Source organism: Chenopodium album, chromosome 22 (genome assembly GCF_948465745.1).
Source record: "Chenopodium album chromosome 22, dcCheAlbu1.1, whole genome shotgun sequence".
NCBI classification, from domain to species: Eukaryota; Viridiplantae; Streptophyta; class Magnoliopsida; order Caryophyllales; family Amaranthaceae; genus Chenopodium; species Chenopodium album.
The window spans coordinates 11,963,949-11,983,139 of record NC_137855.1 but is presented as its reverse complement, the minus strand read 5'-3'; the positions used below and the strand labels follow the sequence as shown (position 1 = coordinate 11,983,139).

Genomic DNA, 19,191 nt, shown 5'->3' with positions numbered 1-19,191 from the left:
TTTGCTTAACGCGGAATTAGCTGCTTAATCGTATTAAGAAGATGATTCTGCGTACAAAGCGCGTTTTAATTTTTACTTAGCGCGAGACGACAATGTTGTCGCATGGCGCTGCTCCTGTCGTCTAGCACTAACTTCTGTCGTTGGCGACAGGAGGTATTTTATTCCGAGTATGAGTTGATTTGATTTCGAGCTATTTTTTCTATAAATAGGGGTCGTATCTCCCCGTTTTTCATCATTCACAACCATCATCTCTCTCTATTCTCTCTCTAAAAGCTAGAAGCTTCTTCTCTCTATTCTTTTTCTAAACCTTCCCTCTCTCAAAATTCCTCATACATTAGTTCTAGGCACACCTAGCCAAGTTCGAAGTTGCCTTCGCCCTAGATGTGAAAGGTTAATATTTCTGAGGGTTTGGTCCCAAATTTCTATTTCAATTATTTAATTTAATTGTTTAATTATTATTTTCCTTTAATTTACTAACGTGTGTATTTTGTTATTAGAAAGAGGTACGAGGCATCGAAGTAAGTAATTTAATTGCTTTATTGATCTTTTGATATAGAAATCATGCTTAGATTATTTTGTTGATTCCTAGTATCATGTTAGGATGTTTTTCTTGCTTCCTAGTATCATGTTTAGGGTAATAACTAAAATTTCTAATATCATATATGTTTATGATGTTTCCTATTTCTTTCCTAATATCATGGTAGTGTCATGTTAGGGCTAATTGATCTTTAATGTTTAGTGACATGCTAGGGTTTGTAATTAATCTTGTTAGTATCATGCCTAGGATCTTGCTATTAGTATTATGCTTTATTTTTAACATGATTATGATTATGATTATGATGATGATCATTATAATTATTGTTATTTCTTGATCACACCTTTTATGCATGTTTAAAGGGAATTTGTACTTATAATCACGCTTAATAAGATAATTGATAATCTTGTTTAGGCTAATATGATTGTAATTCAAGTGATTGCCAATTATAGTTTTGTTTGTGCATTACTATTCAACCAATATAGATTAAACAGGTTTAGGGTTAATCTATTGATTGTATGTTAGTCAGAAAGCGCACATGAATACCAGAAGAATAAAGTAGAGGCCTATTTTTAGGGTAGATTCAATCTCTTTTAGGTTGGATTTGTATCTTCATCCCCGAACTTCCAGTCATGGTTCCAGACCTGTTGGAGTTAATGATCTCCTGCATCGTTAAGGGGTGTAACCTTCACCCAATAAATTGTTTACAAGTTCCTAAAACTTGTTGGCGACTCTTCTACTTTAGTTTCCTTCCCTTTGGACGCCACCATGCTTAAGTGTACGATCACATTGGGCCCAAGTGTGGGATGCTTGAAATATTCCCTACAGGTCCCTAACTCCCTATTGAGTTCAAGACGAAAGTCACTTGGTAGGTGAGGGATCATAGCTTGATGTCCAATATGTGTTAATTCAAGTCACGAGACATTGACACTTATGCAATTGTTTTATTTTGCCTAGAATTCATTTTTCTTTCCTTTATTTTTCATATCTTCGAATCTGTGGGGGATTGTTGGAAGTTCTTGATATAAAACAAGAGAGTTGGGAAAAACAAAGAGAGAGGAAAAAACAAATGAAAGGGAAAAGTCCCACATTAATTAGGGAATGAGGTTTTGCCCTGTTTTTATATTGTAGTGCTTAAGCACTACTTAATTGAGTGAGTAGGAGGTGTGTGTTACACCACACACACATGCGCGCGCGCGCTGAGCCGGGTCGGGTCGGGCTCAGGCCTCAGGTCTTGGGGTCTTAAGGAATGCGATGCGCGGGCGTGGGCCCTTATTATCTTTTTGGAGAAATTTTATTTCCTTTCTTTGTTAAACAGAATATTCCTTTTTGACTGTTGGGATTACGGAATTTAATTAGTCCCTTGATTGTAGCTGACTGATTCAATTCCTTGATTATTGCTTCTGTTCTTGACTGGCCAAATATTAATCTGGACGGTTTCTTGGCCAAATTCCTCCCTTGTTTTATGCTAGCCGTTTTCCATTAGTTGGCTATATATATTCCGTCTTTCTTCAGCCAGAAAACACACAAAAACTTCAGTCTTCTCTTCTCTAAATATTATCTAAACACGAGTTCTTTCTATTCTGTATTCAGAGCAAGTATTCTGAATTCCAGTCGGGTTTGTGAGTGCACATAAACTTTGGCGCCGTGCTTATCCTGGAGGGCGACCGCTTCTACTCTACTACACCGGGAGGTAGCGCGGAATCGTCTTTTAGGTCAGTGGTTCTCTATGACACGGCTACTGTCAGTTTGGTTCACGCATTAAGAGATAAATTATTTCTGTTTTATTGCTTTTTAGAATAACAATTCTTACAAAAAAATCATTCATAAACACCAATTTTTATGTTTGGCCTGGCCAAACAATATAATAATGAAAACAAAAAGGAAATCAACTTGGTCTTTAGCTTGTTGGAAAATATGAGAAAATACGAAGAATCTCCAAATTTCAAAAAATAGTCACATGGTAGCTGTAAATAGCAATAATATCAACAGATATCAGCAGTTAGATATGGTAGAACGTCAACAGTAATATATAGCAGCTTGCAGAACGACAACGGTAATATATAACAGCTAGTAGAACGGAACAATAATAGCAGCTAGCAGAACGGCAACATCAGACAGTTGTAGCAGGAAAACAGCAGTCAGCAACAAATAGGAGTAACAGCAAAAAAATAGCAATAATAGCAAAACAGCAATAGCAGCAGCAAAACAGTAGTAACAACTAGCAAAAAGCTCCAACCTTTTCAATCCCGGGATAATAAAAGAAACAAAAATTTATTATTTATCTCTCTAAACATCAGCAATCACATATATGCAAGCATGCTTCTTGTGGCATGATCACTTCCTATATACCCTAATTTTTCATCTGGATCCATTTGATCCTATATATGTGTGAAAGTATCATATATCAAACAAATGTAGCAAAAAATGAATTATGTGCTTTTTAAAAGAAAACTAGTGAATAGCCCGGGCCTTAGGTTGCAAATTTTGTAATTGTACATACAACTGCTAATTTTTTAAAAAGCATTTAATAGTTTGTATGTGTTTTTAATACTTTTGTACGTAGTATAATATTGATTTATTTGTGTGTAAGATTAGAGCATTAGTGACAATTAGCCTAGATGATTAAAAAAAAAAAAAAATTATCTTATGCTATCTTTTTTCTTTTTCTGCTTTTTCTTTGTTGCTCATATTGATGTTAGACTTGTTTGTTTGGGCTGAGAAAAGTGAGTATGTGACTCATGTGAGTCTTTTTTTTTGTAATTTTTTTACAAGCTCTTACCTTTTTCATTGGTAATTATTAGTCCTGTAACTTGTGGACTATCTTGTGGGTTATTGAGCTTTATTGTAGTCGTTCAGTTCCAAACCATGTCTGTTCAGCTCTTACCTTGTTCTGTTTTTGCTTTGTTGCTCATATTTCAGTTTTGGATTTGATTTTCTAAGCTGTGTTTTGGCTTCATCACTGAGTTAGCTTGAATATGTTGCCATGCTGCTTCCCCTCTGCTGCAATTTTCATATCCCAATTTAAGTGAGTTAAGACAACAAATGGGCCCTCAATTGTTGATTTTTTCACCGTTTAAGTACTCAATTTCATCGTTTGGGTACTCTTACCCTATTTCCGGCCAAAAAAATTAATTCACCCAAAAGAATTGAGTCCCTTGATTAAAAATTGAGTACCTTGGGTTAACTTGTGGGGCCCACCAAAAAAAGCACGGCTTTCTTTTTTCTTCCTCCCCTTTTCATATTCTTTTTCCTTTTCTGGAAAATTGTCACGAGGTTTGGTGAGGAAAAGGGCTTGGATTGTAGCCAAATTTGGGGAAAAAGGTAAGAATCCCAGCCATTTTGTGAGGTATGTATGATTCTTCAGTAATCTACTTGTTTTTTTACTTTTTTATTTCGATTATTTATGGTATTTGAATAGTGTAGTTTTGCGAGTTAGGGTTTATAGTTTATGGGTTGAGAACGACAATGCAATGGTGACTTGTTGTTGTTTTTTCAATTAATTTGTGCTTATGATGTAGTATATTGCTGCTATGTGATTGATTTTGTTGAATTGTGGGTAATTGTTGTAGAAATTGTGCTAGGGTTTGATCATAAATGTTTTTGTGCGTTCAAAAATTTTATGGGTGAATGTTGCAAATTTGGTTGTTTTTGTTGTCAATTTGAAGTCGCTAACTTTAGATTATGGTCAATTTAATTTGTTTAGGCAAGCAAAAATATTCCAAGGGAGGAACTTGAACACAAAAGGGAGAAGGATATCTGTTCTTGAGAAAGCTGGACTGATTTTCAGGATTTTTTGTCTTATTTTTTTTTTGTTTGGGATTTTTTGGATTTTTTGTTTGAATTTTTTTTTATTTTTTTTTTTTGGAAAATCTTGCTTTGAATTTTGCCTTATTGATATGGTTTTTTTTGGGTGAAGAAGGATATTTTTATGGCTTTTTTTTTTACTACTGTAAACTCAAATTAATAGCCACTAACGACTATAGATTTAATCAGTCATCAGAGTTTGATTGTGAGTTAGAAAGTTGAAGAGGGAAATATTCTGATTTTTTCATCCTCTTCCTCATGAATTGTCTGTATATTGATATGTATTGAAAGGATTTTCAGGAATTCTTGTTCTGTTGTTTCTTTTTTTTTTTTTTGTGGGGAAATCTTGCTCTCAATTTTGCATTACTGATATGGTTTTTTTCCATATGTTTGGAAGGATATTTTTATAGTTTTTTTTTTTGTTTTTTTTTGCTGTTGTAAATTGATTTTAAAAGCCTCCAATGGCTATATTTTTTTAGAAAACAGATTAGTTTAATTTATACATTTTATTTTTATTAAATCTATAACTAATACTAAACTAATTCCCGCTGACATCATCACTATCCACGTGTCAGCTTCTTATAATAATTTCCCTCCAAAATTATTTTTGACATTATTTTCTTTTTAACTTTTTCAAGGTAAAGCTAATATTTGAAAATGGTTAATTAATTATACATTTTTCTAAAAGTTTTAACAATTAAATTGACTAAATAAAAAATTTCTATTTCTATTTCTATTAAGTAAAAATAATTGACGATTGGTCTCTTTCACATTTTCTTTCCTCCTACATTTTATTGGTGATTGTAGAGTTTGGATTTTTCACTCTTTATTAATTCTTCCTACTTTCAACAATGAATAAAAAATGAAGGCTAACATGTTTAAAATTTTATTAAAGCTATGAAGTTAATAAGAATATTTAACAATATTAATCCTTCATTTTAACTCAGTTAATATTACTAGAGGGACCACAATTTGCGTGCTATGTTTTACTTAAATATTAGATAAAGTGGCGCGTTTACCAAAATATTTATAGTAAATTTTTATTATTTAAACCGTGCATTGCACGGGACTAATTAACTAGTGTAATTAGTATTTAATTACCTATAGTTAACGGTGAGTTAAAGGTGAGTTAGTTGGCCGGATTTTGGGTTAAAGTACCCAAAGAGTGAAAAAAATAATTGAGTACCCGAAGAATGAAAAGGTAAGAATTGAGGGCCTGATTGTGATGTTAACTCAATATAAGTTAACTTGGTGTTCAATAAACTTTTAATTTCATTAGACATAATGTGTGGGACGTGACACCAGATTTATTGTTTTGACAGAGCTTCCTGATGACTATACATTTAAGACTACCTTTAGTTTGAATCATCTCCTTATGTTGATTGCTGTTATGCCCCTGCTCCTGTTGCTGTTTTGCTATATAGCTATTCTGTTGTACTTGTTTTGTTTTTTTTTGTTGAATTAAAATTGTAATATTATAGCTTTGTATTAATGAAAATTATAAGTTTATATACTTCCTCTGTTTTTTTTAGTTGACACCTTTCTATTTTCACGCTTGCCAACGCATTTTTTTAACGATTAATATCTCTAATTATCAACATTGTAAAATTATAAAAAGTGGATATTAATAAAATATACATTGAACCGATTCAAACAAGATCCCACATGAATATGTTTTATCGTATGTATAAACCACAAAAGCGAGTCAAAGCGTGTTGTGTGAATAGTGTAAAAGTCAAACAGTGTCAACTAAAAAAACGGAGGAAGTATATCTTAGTGTTTATATATCAATTTAAATGAAAAAAATGCAAGGAAAAAAAAAGTTAGACCATTAAGGGCATCGATTCTAAACAGGAACCGGTACTAAAAACCCCATTTTTGCCACCGAACCATAACTAAAATTATCAGTTTTTGGCATCCCTCAAATAAGCACTGGTCCAAAATCGGTGCGCAAAGCCGGTTTTGAACCAGTGCTCATTCGTTATTTTCTAGTAGTGACTGGGAGTACCGGACGCTGTATTTTCCTTTTATTATTATTATGCGTAGGACGTTCATTACTTCATGTCACATTTACTTACCCGGTTAGCTCCCGGTGTAGTTTACCTCAATTTATTTGGGGCAGGGATTTGGTTGGAAACCCGTTCGATGCGTAATCAAATTAAATGGACATTGGTATTTGTCTAGTTAAATGTTGAATGTCTTGAATGCTTGTTTACAGGTGCAACAAGGTAAGCTGTGCGGTTGATAGGATGAAAGCATGTTAGTGTGTTTGATTTTGTTATGTACTCAACTTTGCTGATTGTGTGTTTGTATGTTTGTTTGTTTATTTGGTCTTGTCTTTATCTTGGCCTTACGAGTGGGGACAAGTAGAAAGAAGTTTTTCAGGTGATGAAGTATATTCATGATGAGCATGAGTGAATAGCGAAGCATGCTTAGTTCTCCTCGGAATATGTTGTGTTTTATTGCTTTATTAATATTTATTTATTATGCTTGCAGACTAACACAAAGGTTTTGGTATCACTTGGTTTTAATAAGGGACTTCAACATTTTTTTTTTGAAAGAAAATTTTTATTTTATTTGTGCAACAAATAGATAAGTATAAGGAAAATTTGATTCTAATAAACCAACCTTTGCGTGGTCTATTTTTATTAATCCGACCTTTTGATTATTCTACAATAATCCAAGCTTTAGGGGTTGTTCTATTCTATTAGGTCAAGCAGGACACTTAACCTAAAATAAGAGGTCACCTGCCACGTGTTGCATTTTTATTTGTCCAAAAAATATTTTTGGCTATTTTTTTTTAAAAAAAAAACTTTAAATTTTTTTTAAAAAAAAAACTTTTTCCCCCTTTTTTTTCTTTCATCTTCTTCCTCCCTTACCATATTCCTCCATACCCAGATCAAAACCCAGAAATCCGACAGCAAGGAACCCACACTTCCACCTCCGACAGCAAGGAACCACCTCCGTTGAAACCTAACCCTCGAACCCAGACATCTCGCGAAACCATCGAAAACCCATCATTCCCTTCCTCATCTTTCTCTCTCCTCCGATTTCAAGATCAAAGATGGACTTCTATGGAAAAAGCTCATGGATCTTCTCTCTCCTCTGCGCTCTTGAGCTGCTCCTCGCGATTTCCAAGTGATAATTTTTTGGTTCTCTTCATTTTGATTTTTGTTTCTTGTTGTCTATTGTGAAGCACGTGTCTCAAGTTGTTACAACTGTAACATACTAGTGCCACCTCAGCACAATTAGTTAGAGTATTTTAGTGCTCGAATTAGTTGTAATAAATACAGAGTAATATATAAGATCTTGTATTAAGCTTTACATGCAATTAATTCATTTCATATTTTTCTCCTACTATCTTCTTCTTTCTTTCTCTCTGTAATAAAGCTACAGTTCAAAGCCTTTAATGGAGATTAATAAAGCTTCCGATATTTTCTGATTCTTTCTTCAGTTTGTAACATGGTATCAGAGCGAGGTGTTGCGATTCTGATTAGTGCGAAGTTTGTGCTAAGTTCTTGAAGAAAAATCTTTGTGAGTTTTTCCTTTAGTTTTCTGGGTTTAATCAGTTGTTTCGATAGTGATTCAAATTGTTTCTGTTTGTCTTAGTTTGATTGATTTTGTTGTACGAATTGTTTTTGGGTTTGTTTGTTGGATTAAATCGATTGAATCAATTAAATTTCTTGATTCTGGTTATTCTGGGTTTGGAATTTTTTGTGCATATCTTGTGTTTGTGAAATTGATTCTTAAAAATGGCTGGGAGTGATAGAGTTCTTGATCTGAATCAAGATCCAACTAGTTCATATTATTTGCATCCTTCTGATTTTACTAGGATGAAGCTTGTTTCTAGTGTTTTTGATGGTAATGGATATGGAAACTGGAAGAGGTCAATGATTGGCTTAACAGCTAAAAATACGATGGGTTTTGTAGATGGAACTTTGACTAAACCTTCTAGTATTGATGTTGTCACTTTAAGGGCATGGAATAGGTGTAACAACATGATCATAGGATGGATTATAGCTGTTTTAGATCCACAGGTTGCTGATAGTATTCTGTTTGTTGACACAGCAAGAGAAATTTGGTTGGACTTGGAAGAAAGATTTGGTCATGCTTCTTCTGCACAATTATTTGCATTACATCAAGATTTGGCTAATGCTGCTCAAGATGAAGACTCAATTTCGGAGTATTATAATAGGCTTAAGAAGTTATGGGATGAATTGGACAATCTTTGTCCATTGCCTGTTTGTTCCTGCACTAGTTGTACCTGTAATTTGGCACAAAAGTATGTGAAAGTTCAGCAAGATCAAAGGTTAATGGTGTTCTTGATGAAATTGACTAACAATTATGCAAATGTTAGGTCAAATATTTTGATGATGCCTGCTTTGCCTACTCTAGCACAAGCATACATGATGGTTTTACAAGAAGAGAAACACAGAGAGTTAAGCAATTTGTCTCAGAAGAATACTGCTGAACCTGTAGCCTTTACTACAAAAAGGTTTGATAATAGATATAAGGGTAATCAGTATCATAGAGGAGGATATAATAGAGGTGGTTACAATAGAGGTGGTTTCCAGCAAGGTTAGTCTAATAGAGGAGGTGGAGTTAAAAGGCCGATCAATTATTATTGTGATCACTGTAAAATGACTGGACATAGTATGGAAAAATGTTTTCAGCTGAATGGGTTTCCTCCTAGTTACAAGGGGCAGCCTGGTTACAATCAAGGTCAGAGCAATAAGAGGTTTGCTAACTATGCAGAGAGTAGTTTTGGTAGTGGTGATTTACTTGAGGTGCCTGTACAATCTGTTGCTCCTGATGCTGGTAGTTTCACCATGGAAGAGCTCAGTTAGCTCAGGAATTTTCTCAACAGACAGAAAGAAGAGTCAATGAATGAAAGTGGAGATGGAAGTGCTCTTTTTGCAGGTAACTATTGTATGTTATCACCTGCTTATAGTTCTGGTTGGATTGTGGATAGTGGTGCAAGTGATCATATGTGTTATAGTTTGGATTTGTTTGATTTCTATAGGATAGTTAATGATTTGAAATATTTCATTACTATTCCAGATGGGTCTAAGGTTCAGGTGACACATGTTGTTACAGTTAAGTTGATGAGAGTATTGTTCTTGAAAATGTGTTATTTGTGCCTTGTTTCAAGTTCAATCTAATTTCTGTCAGTAAACTTTGTTAAGATGGGCAGTGTACATTAAATTCACACCTGATAAGTGTGTTATTCAGGATTAACACTCTATGACACCTCCACTTGTTATTGGTAAAGTGGGAAATGGTTTGTACTTTGCTGAAGTTGGTATGGGAATAAGAGTTGGAGCAGCAGCTGCAGGATCTTCAGGTACTGCTTGTACTAGTCTTGTAGATCAGGCTAAGTTGTTGCATCTTAGAACGGGTCACTTACCATTTAGTCAGTTGAATTTGATACAAGATAGTGTAGATTGTCATAGAGTTTCAGGTGATATAATCTGCATCATTTGTCCTGCTGCTAGGCAGCATAGCAAATCCTTTCCTCATAATAGCATAAAGTCTTTTGCACCATTTGAGCTTATTCATATTGATGTCTGGGGTCCTTATCAGACTATGACTCATAATAAGTGTAACATGTTCTTGACAATAGTTGATGATTTTACAAGGAATGTTTGGATTCATTTGTTGAAGTCTAAGACAGAATCAGTTGATGTTTTGGTTAATTTTGTTACTTATGTTGAGAATCAGTACAATGCTTCTGTGAAAATAATAAGAAGTGATAAAATGCTAAGGAGTTATGTGAGGGTAAGATTGTGCAGTTGTATACTTCCAGAGGTATTCTTCATCAGACAAGTTGTAGTGACACACCTTAGCAAAATGGGGTTGTTGAAAGGAAACACAAGCATTTGTTAGAAGTTGGGAGAGCTTTGTTTTTTTAGTCAAAACTTCCTATGAGCTATTGGGGTGAGTATGTTCAATGTGCATCATATCTGATAAATAGGATGCCTTCTCAAAGTTTGGGTAATCTAACACCTTATGAAAAGTTACATGGTCATAAACCAGATAACAGTTACTTAAGAGCTTTTGGGTGTTTATGTTTTGTTTCAACATCAAAACAACATAGATCAAAACTGGATTCTAGAGCTGATGCCAGTGTCTTTGTTGGCTATTCTCCTACACAAAAAGGGTATAATAAGGTTTTGAATTTGTCTTCTAGGAAAATTACAGTGTCAAGGGATGTTGTGTTTCATGAAAGACACTTACCTTTTCATCTTTCTAATAATCCACAACCAGCGCCTACACCCTTCTTTCTGCCAGCTCATACACCCTTTCCTACTATTTTTGATGATGTTATCCTTGATGTGTTTACTGAGCAAAGTGTTCCAGTTGATACCACAACAAGTTCCAGTTCTTCTGCAACCACATCTTTAAGTCAGGGTAATAATGAGTCAACTGTTGTTGATCTTTCTCATGGTGTTAATACAATCAGACAGTCCACAAGGCCAAGAAAACCTCCAGGTTGGATGGATAAGTATGTATGTGGTAATGTAGTTGCTAATATAGACCACTGGTGTAATCTGGTGGCTTTTACTTCTTATTCTGATGATCACAAAGCCTTAATTGCTAGAGTAATGTCTGTCAAAGAGCCTGTGTCTTATAAAGAAGCAGCTGGTGACAAGAATTGGGAAGAGGCTATAATGAAAGAGTTACAAGCACTAGAACAAAACAAGACTTGGGTTTTAGTTGATCTTCCAGCAGGGAAGAAAGCAATTGGATCTAAATGGGTTTTTTAAATCAAGCTGAAGAAAGATAGCACTATTGAAAGGTTTAAGGCCAGATTGGTTGCAAAGGGATATAATCAGAAGTATGGTATTGATTTTGAGGAGACTTTCTCACCTGTCATCAAGATGACTTCTGTTAGATGTATCATAGCCTTAGCTATACACAAAGGTTGGCATATTTTTCAGTTAGATGTTAATAATGCATTTCTCCATGGAGATTTGCATGAGGAGGTATATATGAAAATGCCTGAGGGAGTGCCAAACCCTAGTAACAAAGTCTACAAACTGAAAAAGTCCCTTTATGGTTTGAAATAAGCCAGCACACAGTGGTTTGAGAAGTTAGTTTCTAAACTAAGAGTTTTGGGTTATGTTCAATCCAAAGATGATTATTCATTGTTCATTAAACAAACAGCAAATTACATAATAATTGTTGCTGTTTATGTTGATGATATAATCATCACAGGAAATGATTTACAGCAGATCAGTTTTTTGAAGTCACACTTGCATAATACTTTCACCATCAAGGATCTTGGAGTTTTGAATTATTTCTTGGGAATGGAGATTGGATATGAAGATAAAGCTGTCACTATGTCACAAGCTAAATTCACCAGAGAATTGCTTGAGATGTGTGGTATTTCAAGTTACAAGCCTGTTGTTACTCTATTTCCCTTTCATCTTAAGCTGGAAGCTACTGATGGTGATTTGTTGACAGACCCTTCACATTACAGATGTTTAGTGGGAAAGTTAAATTTTCAACTCACACTAGACCTGACTTAGCCTTTACAGTTCAGAATCTAAGTCAGTTCACGTAAGCTCCAAGAAGTTCTCACTTACAGGCTTTGCATCATACTCTTAACTACGTTGCTGCAACAGTTGGACAAGGCATTATATTCAAGGGTGGATTGGATCTCAAGTTGCAAGCCTTTATTGATCAGATTGGGCAGCCAGTATTGATACAAGGAGGTCAATTTCTGGTTATGTGATGTTGTTAGGCAACTCCCCTATCAGCTGGAAATCTAAGAAGCATCCAACAACTTCTAAGTCATCTTCAGAAGCTGAATACAGGGCTATGGCCTCTGCTGCTTCAGAGGTAACCTGGTTAGTCAGAATTTTAGGTGAGCTAGGTGTTGATGATTTGAAACCTATGCAGCTACACTATGACAACATGTCAGTTCTATACATAGACTGTCACTTCACAAGGGAAAAGGTCCTAGAAGGGTTGCTGCAGCTTACTTATCTGCCTACTACCTCTCAATTAGCTGACATCATGACAAAGATCCTTCCTTCTGCTCAGTTTGAAGTCTTAAAGTCCAAACTTGGTATGTTTAAACCATCCCAAGTTTGGGGGGGGGGGGGACGTGTCTCAAGTTGCTACAACTGTAACAAACTAGTGCCACCTCAGCACAATTAGTTAGAGTATTTTAGTGCTCGAATTAGTTGTAATAAATACAGAGCAATATATAAGCTCCTGTATTAATATTTACATGCAATTAATTCATTTCATATTTTTCTCCTACTATCTTCTTCTTTCTTTCTCTCTGTAATAAAGCTACAGTTCAAAGCCATTAATGGAGATTAATAAAGCTTCCGATATTTTCTGATTCTTTCTTTAGTTTGTAACATCTACTTTTGATTTGCATTTTTGGGTTGTAATTTTTGTGGGGTTGGTTAGTTGATCTGATTTAATTTTGGTGCGACAGCGGGGGTGGAGGTGGCAACGGTGTCGATGTCGAAGAAGAATTTGACGGTGTAAGTTTTGGCATTTTGCGGCGCTTTGAGTTGGGGTTTGAATCGGGAATTATGGTTATGGAATCTGGGTTCATTGTTGTTGAGTCGTGGGTAGGGTGGCTGTGGCTGGGGGTAAGGGCAGTAAGGAGGTGGCTGGGGGGAGAGCTGGCCGGAACGCTGGAAAGAGACGGGAAGGGGAGAGGTTGGCCGGAATCAATAGGGGGGGTGGGGAAGGGGAGGATTGATTTTTTTTTTTTAGAGTTTAAAAAATTGAAAATGAATTTTAAAAATTTGAAAATGAAAAAAAAAATAAAAAAAACTAAAGATCAGGTTGTAGGTCACCTTAGCCTAATAAAATAGAACACCCTTAAAGCTTGAATTATTGTAGAATATTCAAAAGGTCGGATTAATAAAAATAGACCGCGTAAAGGTTGGATTATTATAATTAAATTTTCCTAAATATAAATACAAGTATGTATCAGATTCGTGTATACACACACCGTATGACCTTGGCAATCCTAATAGCTTCAGGACTGAGGAGGCACCGCCTTATCTTCCTATAAATACAAACCCATCTACTCCTTAGGTTTTTTTTTTATTCACAATCATCATTAGAAAAAAAAAAGGTGGGTTAGAATTTGAATCAGAATCTCCATGGCGTGTTTTGGTGGTTTTTTTCCTTGTGATTCTTCTTTGGTTTTTGTTTCAAGCTATGAAGTTGATGATGGTGATAGATCTGTTTCTCATTCCCAATCTCCAGTTTCTCGTTCTCGTTCCCGATCTCCGGTTTGTCGATCCCGATCTTCGGTTTGTCGTTCCCTATCTCCGGGTTCTCGTTCCCGATCTTCGGTTTCAGTTTGTAGTTCCCAATCTCCAGTTTCTCGTTCTTGTTCCCGATCTCCGGTTTCAGTTTGTAGTTCCCAATCTCCAGTTTCTCGTTCTCGATCCCGATCTCCGGTTTCAGTTTGTAGTTCCCAATCTCCAGTTTCTCGTTCTCGTTCCCGATCTCCGGTTTCAGTTTGTAGTTCCCAATCTCCAGTTTCTCGTTCTCGTTCCCGATCTCCGGTTTCAGTTTGTAGTTCCCAATCTCCAGTTTCTCGTTCTCGTTCCCGATCTCCGGTTTCAGTTTGTAGTTCCCAATCTCCAGTTTCTCGTTCTCGTTCCCGATCTCCGGTTTCAGTTTGTAGTTCCCAATCTCCAGTTTCTCGTTCTCGTTCCCGATCTCCGGTTTCTCGTTCCCGATCTCCGGTTTCAGTTTGTAGTTCCCAATCTCCGGTTAGTCGTTCCCAATCTCCGGTTAGTCGTTCCCAATCTTCCGTTTTTCCTATTAGTATTAAAGGCACAAAAGTAGACATAGTATCATTGCTATGTAGCAGGCAGCGGGATTTCCTGGTTGACGAAAAGGGTAATAAAATTAGTGTTTCTAGCCTTATGAATACGGGCAAATACATAATTATCCACTGCTTCGAGGTTCCTGTTTTATCGAACTCCTATCCTGGCGAACTTTGCTGGGCACTTAAAGCCGCGTTATCTACTCCTCTGTGGTCCAATAATTGTCAGTTGGTTGTGGCTCTCAACATAAAATCGGAATGGCAACACAAATACGAAGATAGTTATTTGTTAAATTCTTTTTTATCGGCCCTCCCCTCCTCCCTTGCTATCCCCCTATGGGACTCCGCCTCTTACCATCACCTTTCTGAGTTGAGGCCCCTTTACTGTTCTGATCCTGCTCTTATTTTAGATCCTAACCATATTGTTTTGGACCAAGATTGTCACAATGTCGTTCTTTATGGTGCTGAATATTTTCCCTTCACTAATGATCACCTCTCAACCTTAATAGTCACTTTCCGTGATTGGTCAACTCGAAGACCTATACCGCCCCTTGAGGATCTCTTGGGTCTTCCACTTGATCATTCCCTATCTAACCTCACTGCTACTGCCACCACTTGTGTTTCCGATCTCAAACATAAGCTTGTGGGATTGTACTTGTGTCGTCATGGCAGATTATCATACAAAATCAACACGGTTTTTAAACAATGTCAAGCAAAACACCGTGACTTGGAGATCGTTGTGGTTTACCTCAGCTTTAATGATAACCCTCTGCATTTCATGGCTTCTGCCAATGCCTTTTTAATTAATCAGGGGATAACTTCCTGGTGGGTGTTGCCGTTCGACAACTCTACCAGCCGTAGGTTGTGGAATATTTGTCTTAGGCCTGATCGTGAGAAGTTGATCATCATAGGACCTCAAGATCAATTTTTAGAAATAAATGCAGCTAGTGCTATTACCGACTTTGACCCAATCTATGATATGTATCCCTACGCTGCTGAACACATTGCCCGGCAAGAGACTGCAAGGCTTCAAAACCTAACTTTAGAGTCTCTCTTGTTTTCTACTACACAGAAACATGAACATGGTTACCTCCTTACCCAAAAAGGTGATCATATCCGTGTCGCAGAGCTTCGAGGCAAAAGGGTACTGCTTTTCATTGCCAATTTGCATCCTCGTGCCCATCTAGAGCAAGACTATGTTTTCAATGTTATCAGGTATGAGATGAAAAATTAGTGCAGTTATAATAAAAAAGAATACTGTATCAAAGAATACTGTAAGAATTCTGAGATTATTCTAGTTTTCGTCCCTCTTTTTTTTTCAAATCAGCTGTTATTCAGTAAAGATTTAATGCCGTGGCTTTGGGATTCCACAATTCCATGGCTCATATGCCCTCCTGATCCTGTTCGTGAAGCACGAATATCCAAGGACACAGTTCTATATGGTTTGAACAGTTATTACTACTTATTTTTGACATTTCGAGAGGATGGCCGAATTGTTTCAAAGAATTGGCCTCAATTATTGTCAGACCATAATTGGGTTGATGATCAGCTCTACTCCGAAGTTCTTTATTTATACAATGAGAAATTAAAAGGTTTTTTTGATTAACTTGTTATCATTTGACAATTAGTTTGACGATCATGTAATGTAAGTTTTTTTTTTTTTTTAAAGATGTTATATTAATATGTTTTAATTACCAGTGTTTTAATAATTGATAACTGTACAATATAATTTTGTTCTTCGTATTTTAAGTTAACATCAGCAACATTATGATCTAATGCCTTTAGGGTCGTTCTAATTATTTTGGAGTTCCTGTGCAAGATAAAATTCAGCTCTCCAGAGTCTAAGCAGAGGTGGAGTGCTGATAAAATTCAGGCACCTCTTTAGTACTCTACTCGGGTTTGGGTTAAGGAGGGGCCTTTAGCTATTTCAGATGGTGTTGCTGCAGATTACTGCTTATTCTTCAATAATAATTAAGTGCCTTTAGTCATATCTAATTATCCATGGTATTAAGTGCTAGTCTTTAGGCTGATAGCTGATAGCTTTAGGCAACACTGTTTCAGGGCTAGTCTTTCCTTCTTTCTTCCATTTTGAGGATGTTCACTTATTATCTTCAATCCTGCGTTACGTAACTTAAGTTCCAAAGCTCTAACATTTTGGTGATAGCCTCTTCTGTCAAACTCGTAAAGTTCTACTGAGCTCTTGTTACATTACACTCACTAGTTTTGCTCGTAATTAACTGATTCATATTTGTTCCTTTATGTTCCTCTAAACTCGTCAGCATATTGTTATGCTAACCCCATCCCTACGTAATATTCTATTGATAACCTAAATATATTTTTTGCATATAAAGTATATTGATATGAATCTATGATGATGTATAAAGTTTTACTAACGAGCTCCTAAAAAATTGCCTCATAGTAGTGTGTGTAAACTGTAAATGACCAGTCACATATACAGAGTAAGTCTGAATAGTCCAAAACAAGTTAAGCAAAAGTATCAGTATCAACTCTGGGCTAGTGTCATAATCCTTGGGTAATTTGGAGTTCAGAAGCCAATTATATCTTAGACAACCATTGAAGTCCATTATTATCTTGCTTACTTGACATTTCGAGTGAGCTTATTCAGGTTGGGTCAATTTTGACAAAATGATCCTAAACTAATGAATCGTTTTCATGTTGTCGCTGCACCATAAAGGGCCTATAATGTCATCCATATAACCATGCTCCTGTCATTCATGTAAAAGAAAATTCTGGTGAAGCGATTTACAGGAGGAAAGCAGCCGGAAATGTCAGAGGAACAGCACAGAAAACAAATCTGAAGCCTTCTTCTATACAGCCCTGTTTCATGGTCGGATGATTTAGAACTTAAAATTTCTCTCAATACTATGCTTCCATCTATATTGGGTGTGTACACGAACAATACTAAAGGAGAGTATCTTACCTATTGTGCTTCATGATTCATCATGAACAACAAATTCGCTCACCAATCACGCAATCAGCCCAAATATGCATCAATAATTAGTTGTTCAGAGCAAAAGAGGCCAAGAACACAAAAATGAAATTATGGATAACTGACAAAGATTTAAAGAATTATATCAATAAAAGCTTCTACAAAACCCCCAACCATCCTCAGTATCGTGTCCAACCCAGTAGCCAATTAATGTTTGGGGACTGTAACTTACATCATAATAAAGGGGTGATAGAACAAATGAATCCCTAGATGGTACTCTAATCAGGTGCCCTGAGTACAGACTCTGTACAGCGGTGTGATTCCTGATGCAGGCAGAGGAGATGACTCTGAATGCTGCAAGCATAGGATATGATTTTAGAATAACAATTCAATTTTAAGTTTAAAAGCAACTCTAGCATAAGGAAGTTTGAAAATGTATTATTGATTATATGAAACCATATTGAATATATTAGCATCGTATAAGACATCCATGTTTGCAATATTTCTCAAGGGAAAAAAAGAGCTATATAAAGAGAAAAATAAGGTGAGAAGGTTCAAAAACAAAAGAAAGAAAGTGAGAGAAGGGTCAAAAACAAAAAATGCAGAAGGTCAAAAACAAAGGGAATACGTGAATCCTAGTTGTTAAAACTATGATCTATACCAAATTACCAAGCAGCCAAGATCAGAAGTATAACATCAAAATCAGTTTCTCATATATATGATGGTACCATTTTTTCTAGGCTTCATATTATTCCTGCTCCAAACCAGATATTCCTATAAGACATTTGATTCCAAACATACATCAACAATCCAAACCTAACCCATTGATCAAACTCATCAGAGTCGGGAGCTTCACAGGAATTGCTTAAATGTTCTCATGTAGCCTTAGTTATGGGAACTTGGGAAGTCCCACCAAATAATTAGTAAAAAATGAGCTACAACCATAATGACACGGATAGTCAGCTAGGGGGGAGCAATATAGCAGTTTTGAAGAACCAACAGTCTCATGCCACCAGCTCCATAAGAAGAAAATTAAGATCAAGATGAACATGACAGAAGAGATATTTGAAAGTTGATATAAGAAGCAAAGGTGGATCAAGTCAAGTGCCTTAGCTTACATGCTCTCTTATAGACCATAGACTTGAAACCATGTAAAGAAATCTGTAGTGAAAACCTTAATGGCGCAAAATGAAACTTACATGCTCTTAAAGACCATGGACTTGAAACTACACGGTGATCACTTGTTTTGGGCTGTAGCTCCTGAAGTGAATAAATTACTTTGTAAGTCAGTAAAACCAATCATCAAAACTAAAAAATAAATAATACAAGTAGTAACAATGTAAAAGTTGCTAATATATTTTGGTGCTTCTACAAGAGAACAATCCCTCCTCACCCTTACTCCCAGAGTAATCACATGAACAGCTAGATCACCCCACCAACTTCCCTGCATCAGCGGGGGAATGGGCTAAGCGCCATAGCTTTTTAAAAGGAAAAAACACCGAAAAGAAGCTCAGGGAAGTAGGGAACTCTTGATATTGGAAATGTGTCATCATATATTGCATTCAGACACAAGGTTACGAGTGAAACTAATCAACAGAAGTATTGAGATATGTGTATTTCAAGCAAATACCATGTAGTAAAGGACTAATGAACAAAGCTGATTAGCAGAAGAAATGAGATACGTCATATTACTCTAAGCTGCGCCCTATAATACCTCCAAAAGACTAAGGCCAATCTTACTCACTCAGACTCTTCGTTCCAACTCAAAGTTCCCATACTGCCCAACCCTCGAAAATACACAATGTCGCATACTACATATTCACTTGGATACCATAGTAGAATGCAGATAGCTGCTCAATTGACCTCTTGCAATCAACAACAACTATAATTGATTTCTTGATACCAACAATTATAATTGAATTTAATTTCAATCAGCAAAGCCTGAGTCTCATCTAAACAATGTACTTGTATTTCAACAATTTCATACTTCATCTAAGTTAATATGATAGGTACATACACTATTTTGATATGTCCTAAAAACCTTGTCATAGTTCCTAAAACAGTATGATGAATGAATTATCATAA

The 19,191-nt window shown here is 35.9% G+C and overlaps 2 protein-coding genes across 2 annotated transcripts; both read left to right on the top strand.

Moving 5' to 3' along the window:
* Window positions 1-8,094: 8,094 nt before the first annotated feature.
* LOC145603958 (uncharacterized) lies at window positions 8,095-8,925 on the top strand. The gene has a single exon (XM_081659924.1). The coding sequence runs from the start codon at window positions 8,095-8,097 to the stop codon at window positions 8,923-8,925; it is 831 nt and encodes a 276-aa protein (XP_081516050.1).
* Window positions 8,926-14,256: 5,331 nt separating this feature from the next.
* Window positions 14,257-15,390, top strand: LOC145603957 (putative nucleoredoxin 1-2). The gene has a single exon (XM_081659922.1). The coding sequence runs from the start codon at window positions 14,257-14,259 to the stop codon at window positions 15,388-15,390; it is 1,134 nt and encodes a 377-aa protein (XP_081516048.1).
* The last annotated feature ends 3,801 nt before the right edge of the window (window positions 15,391-19,191 follow it).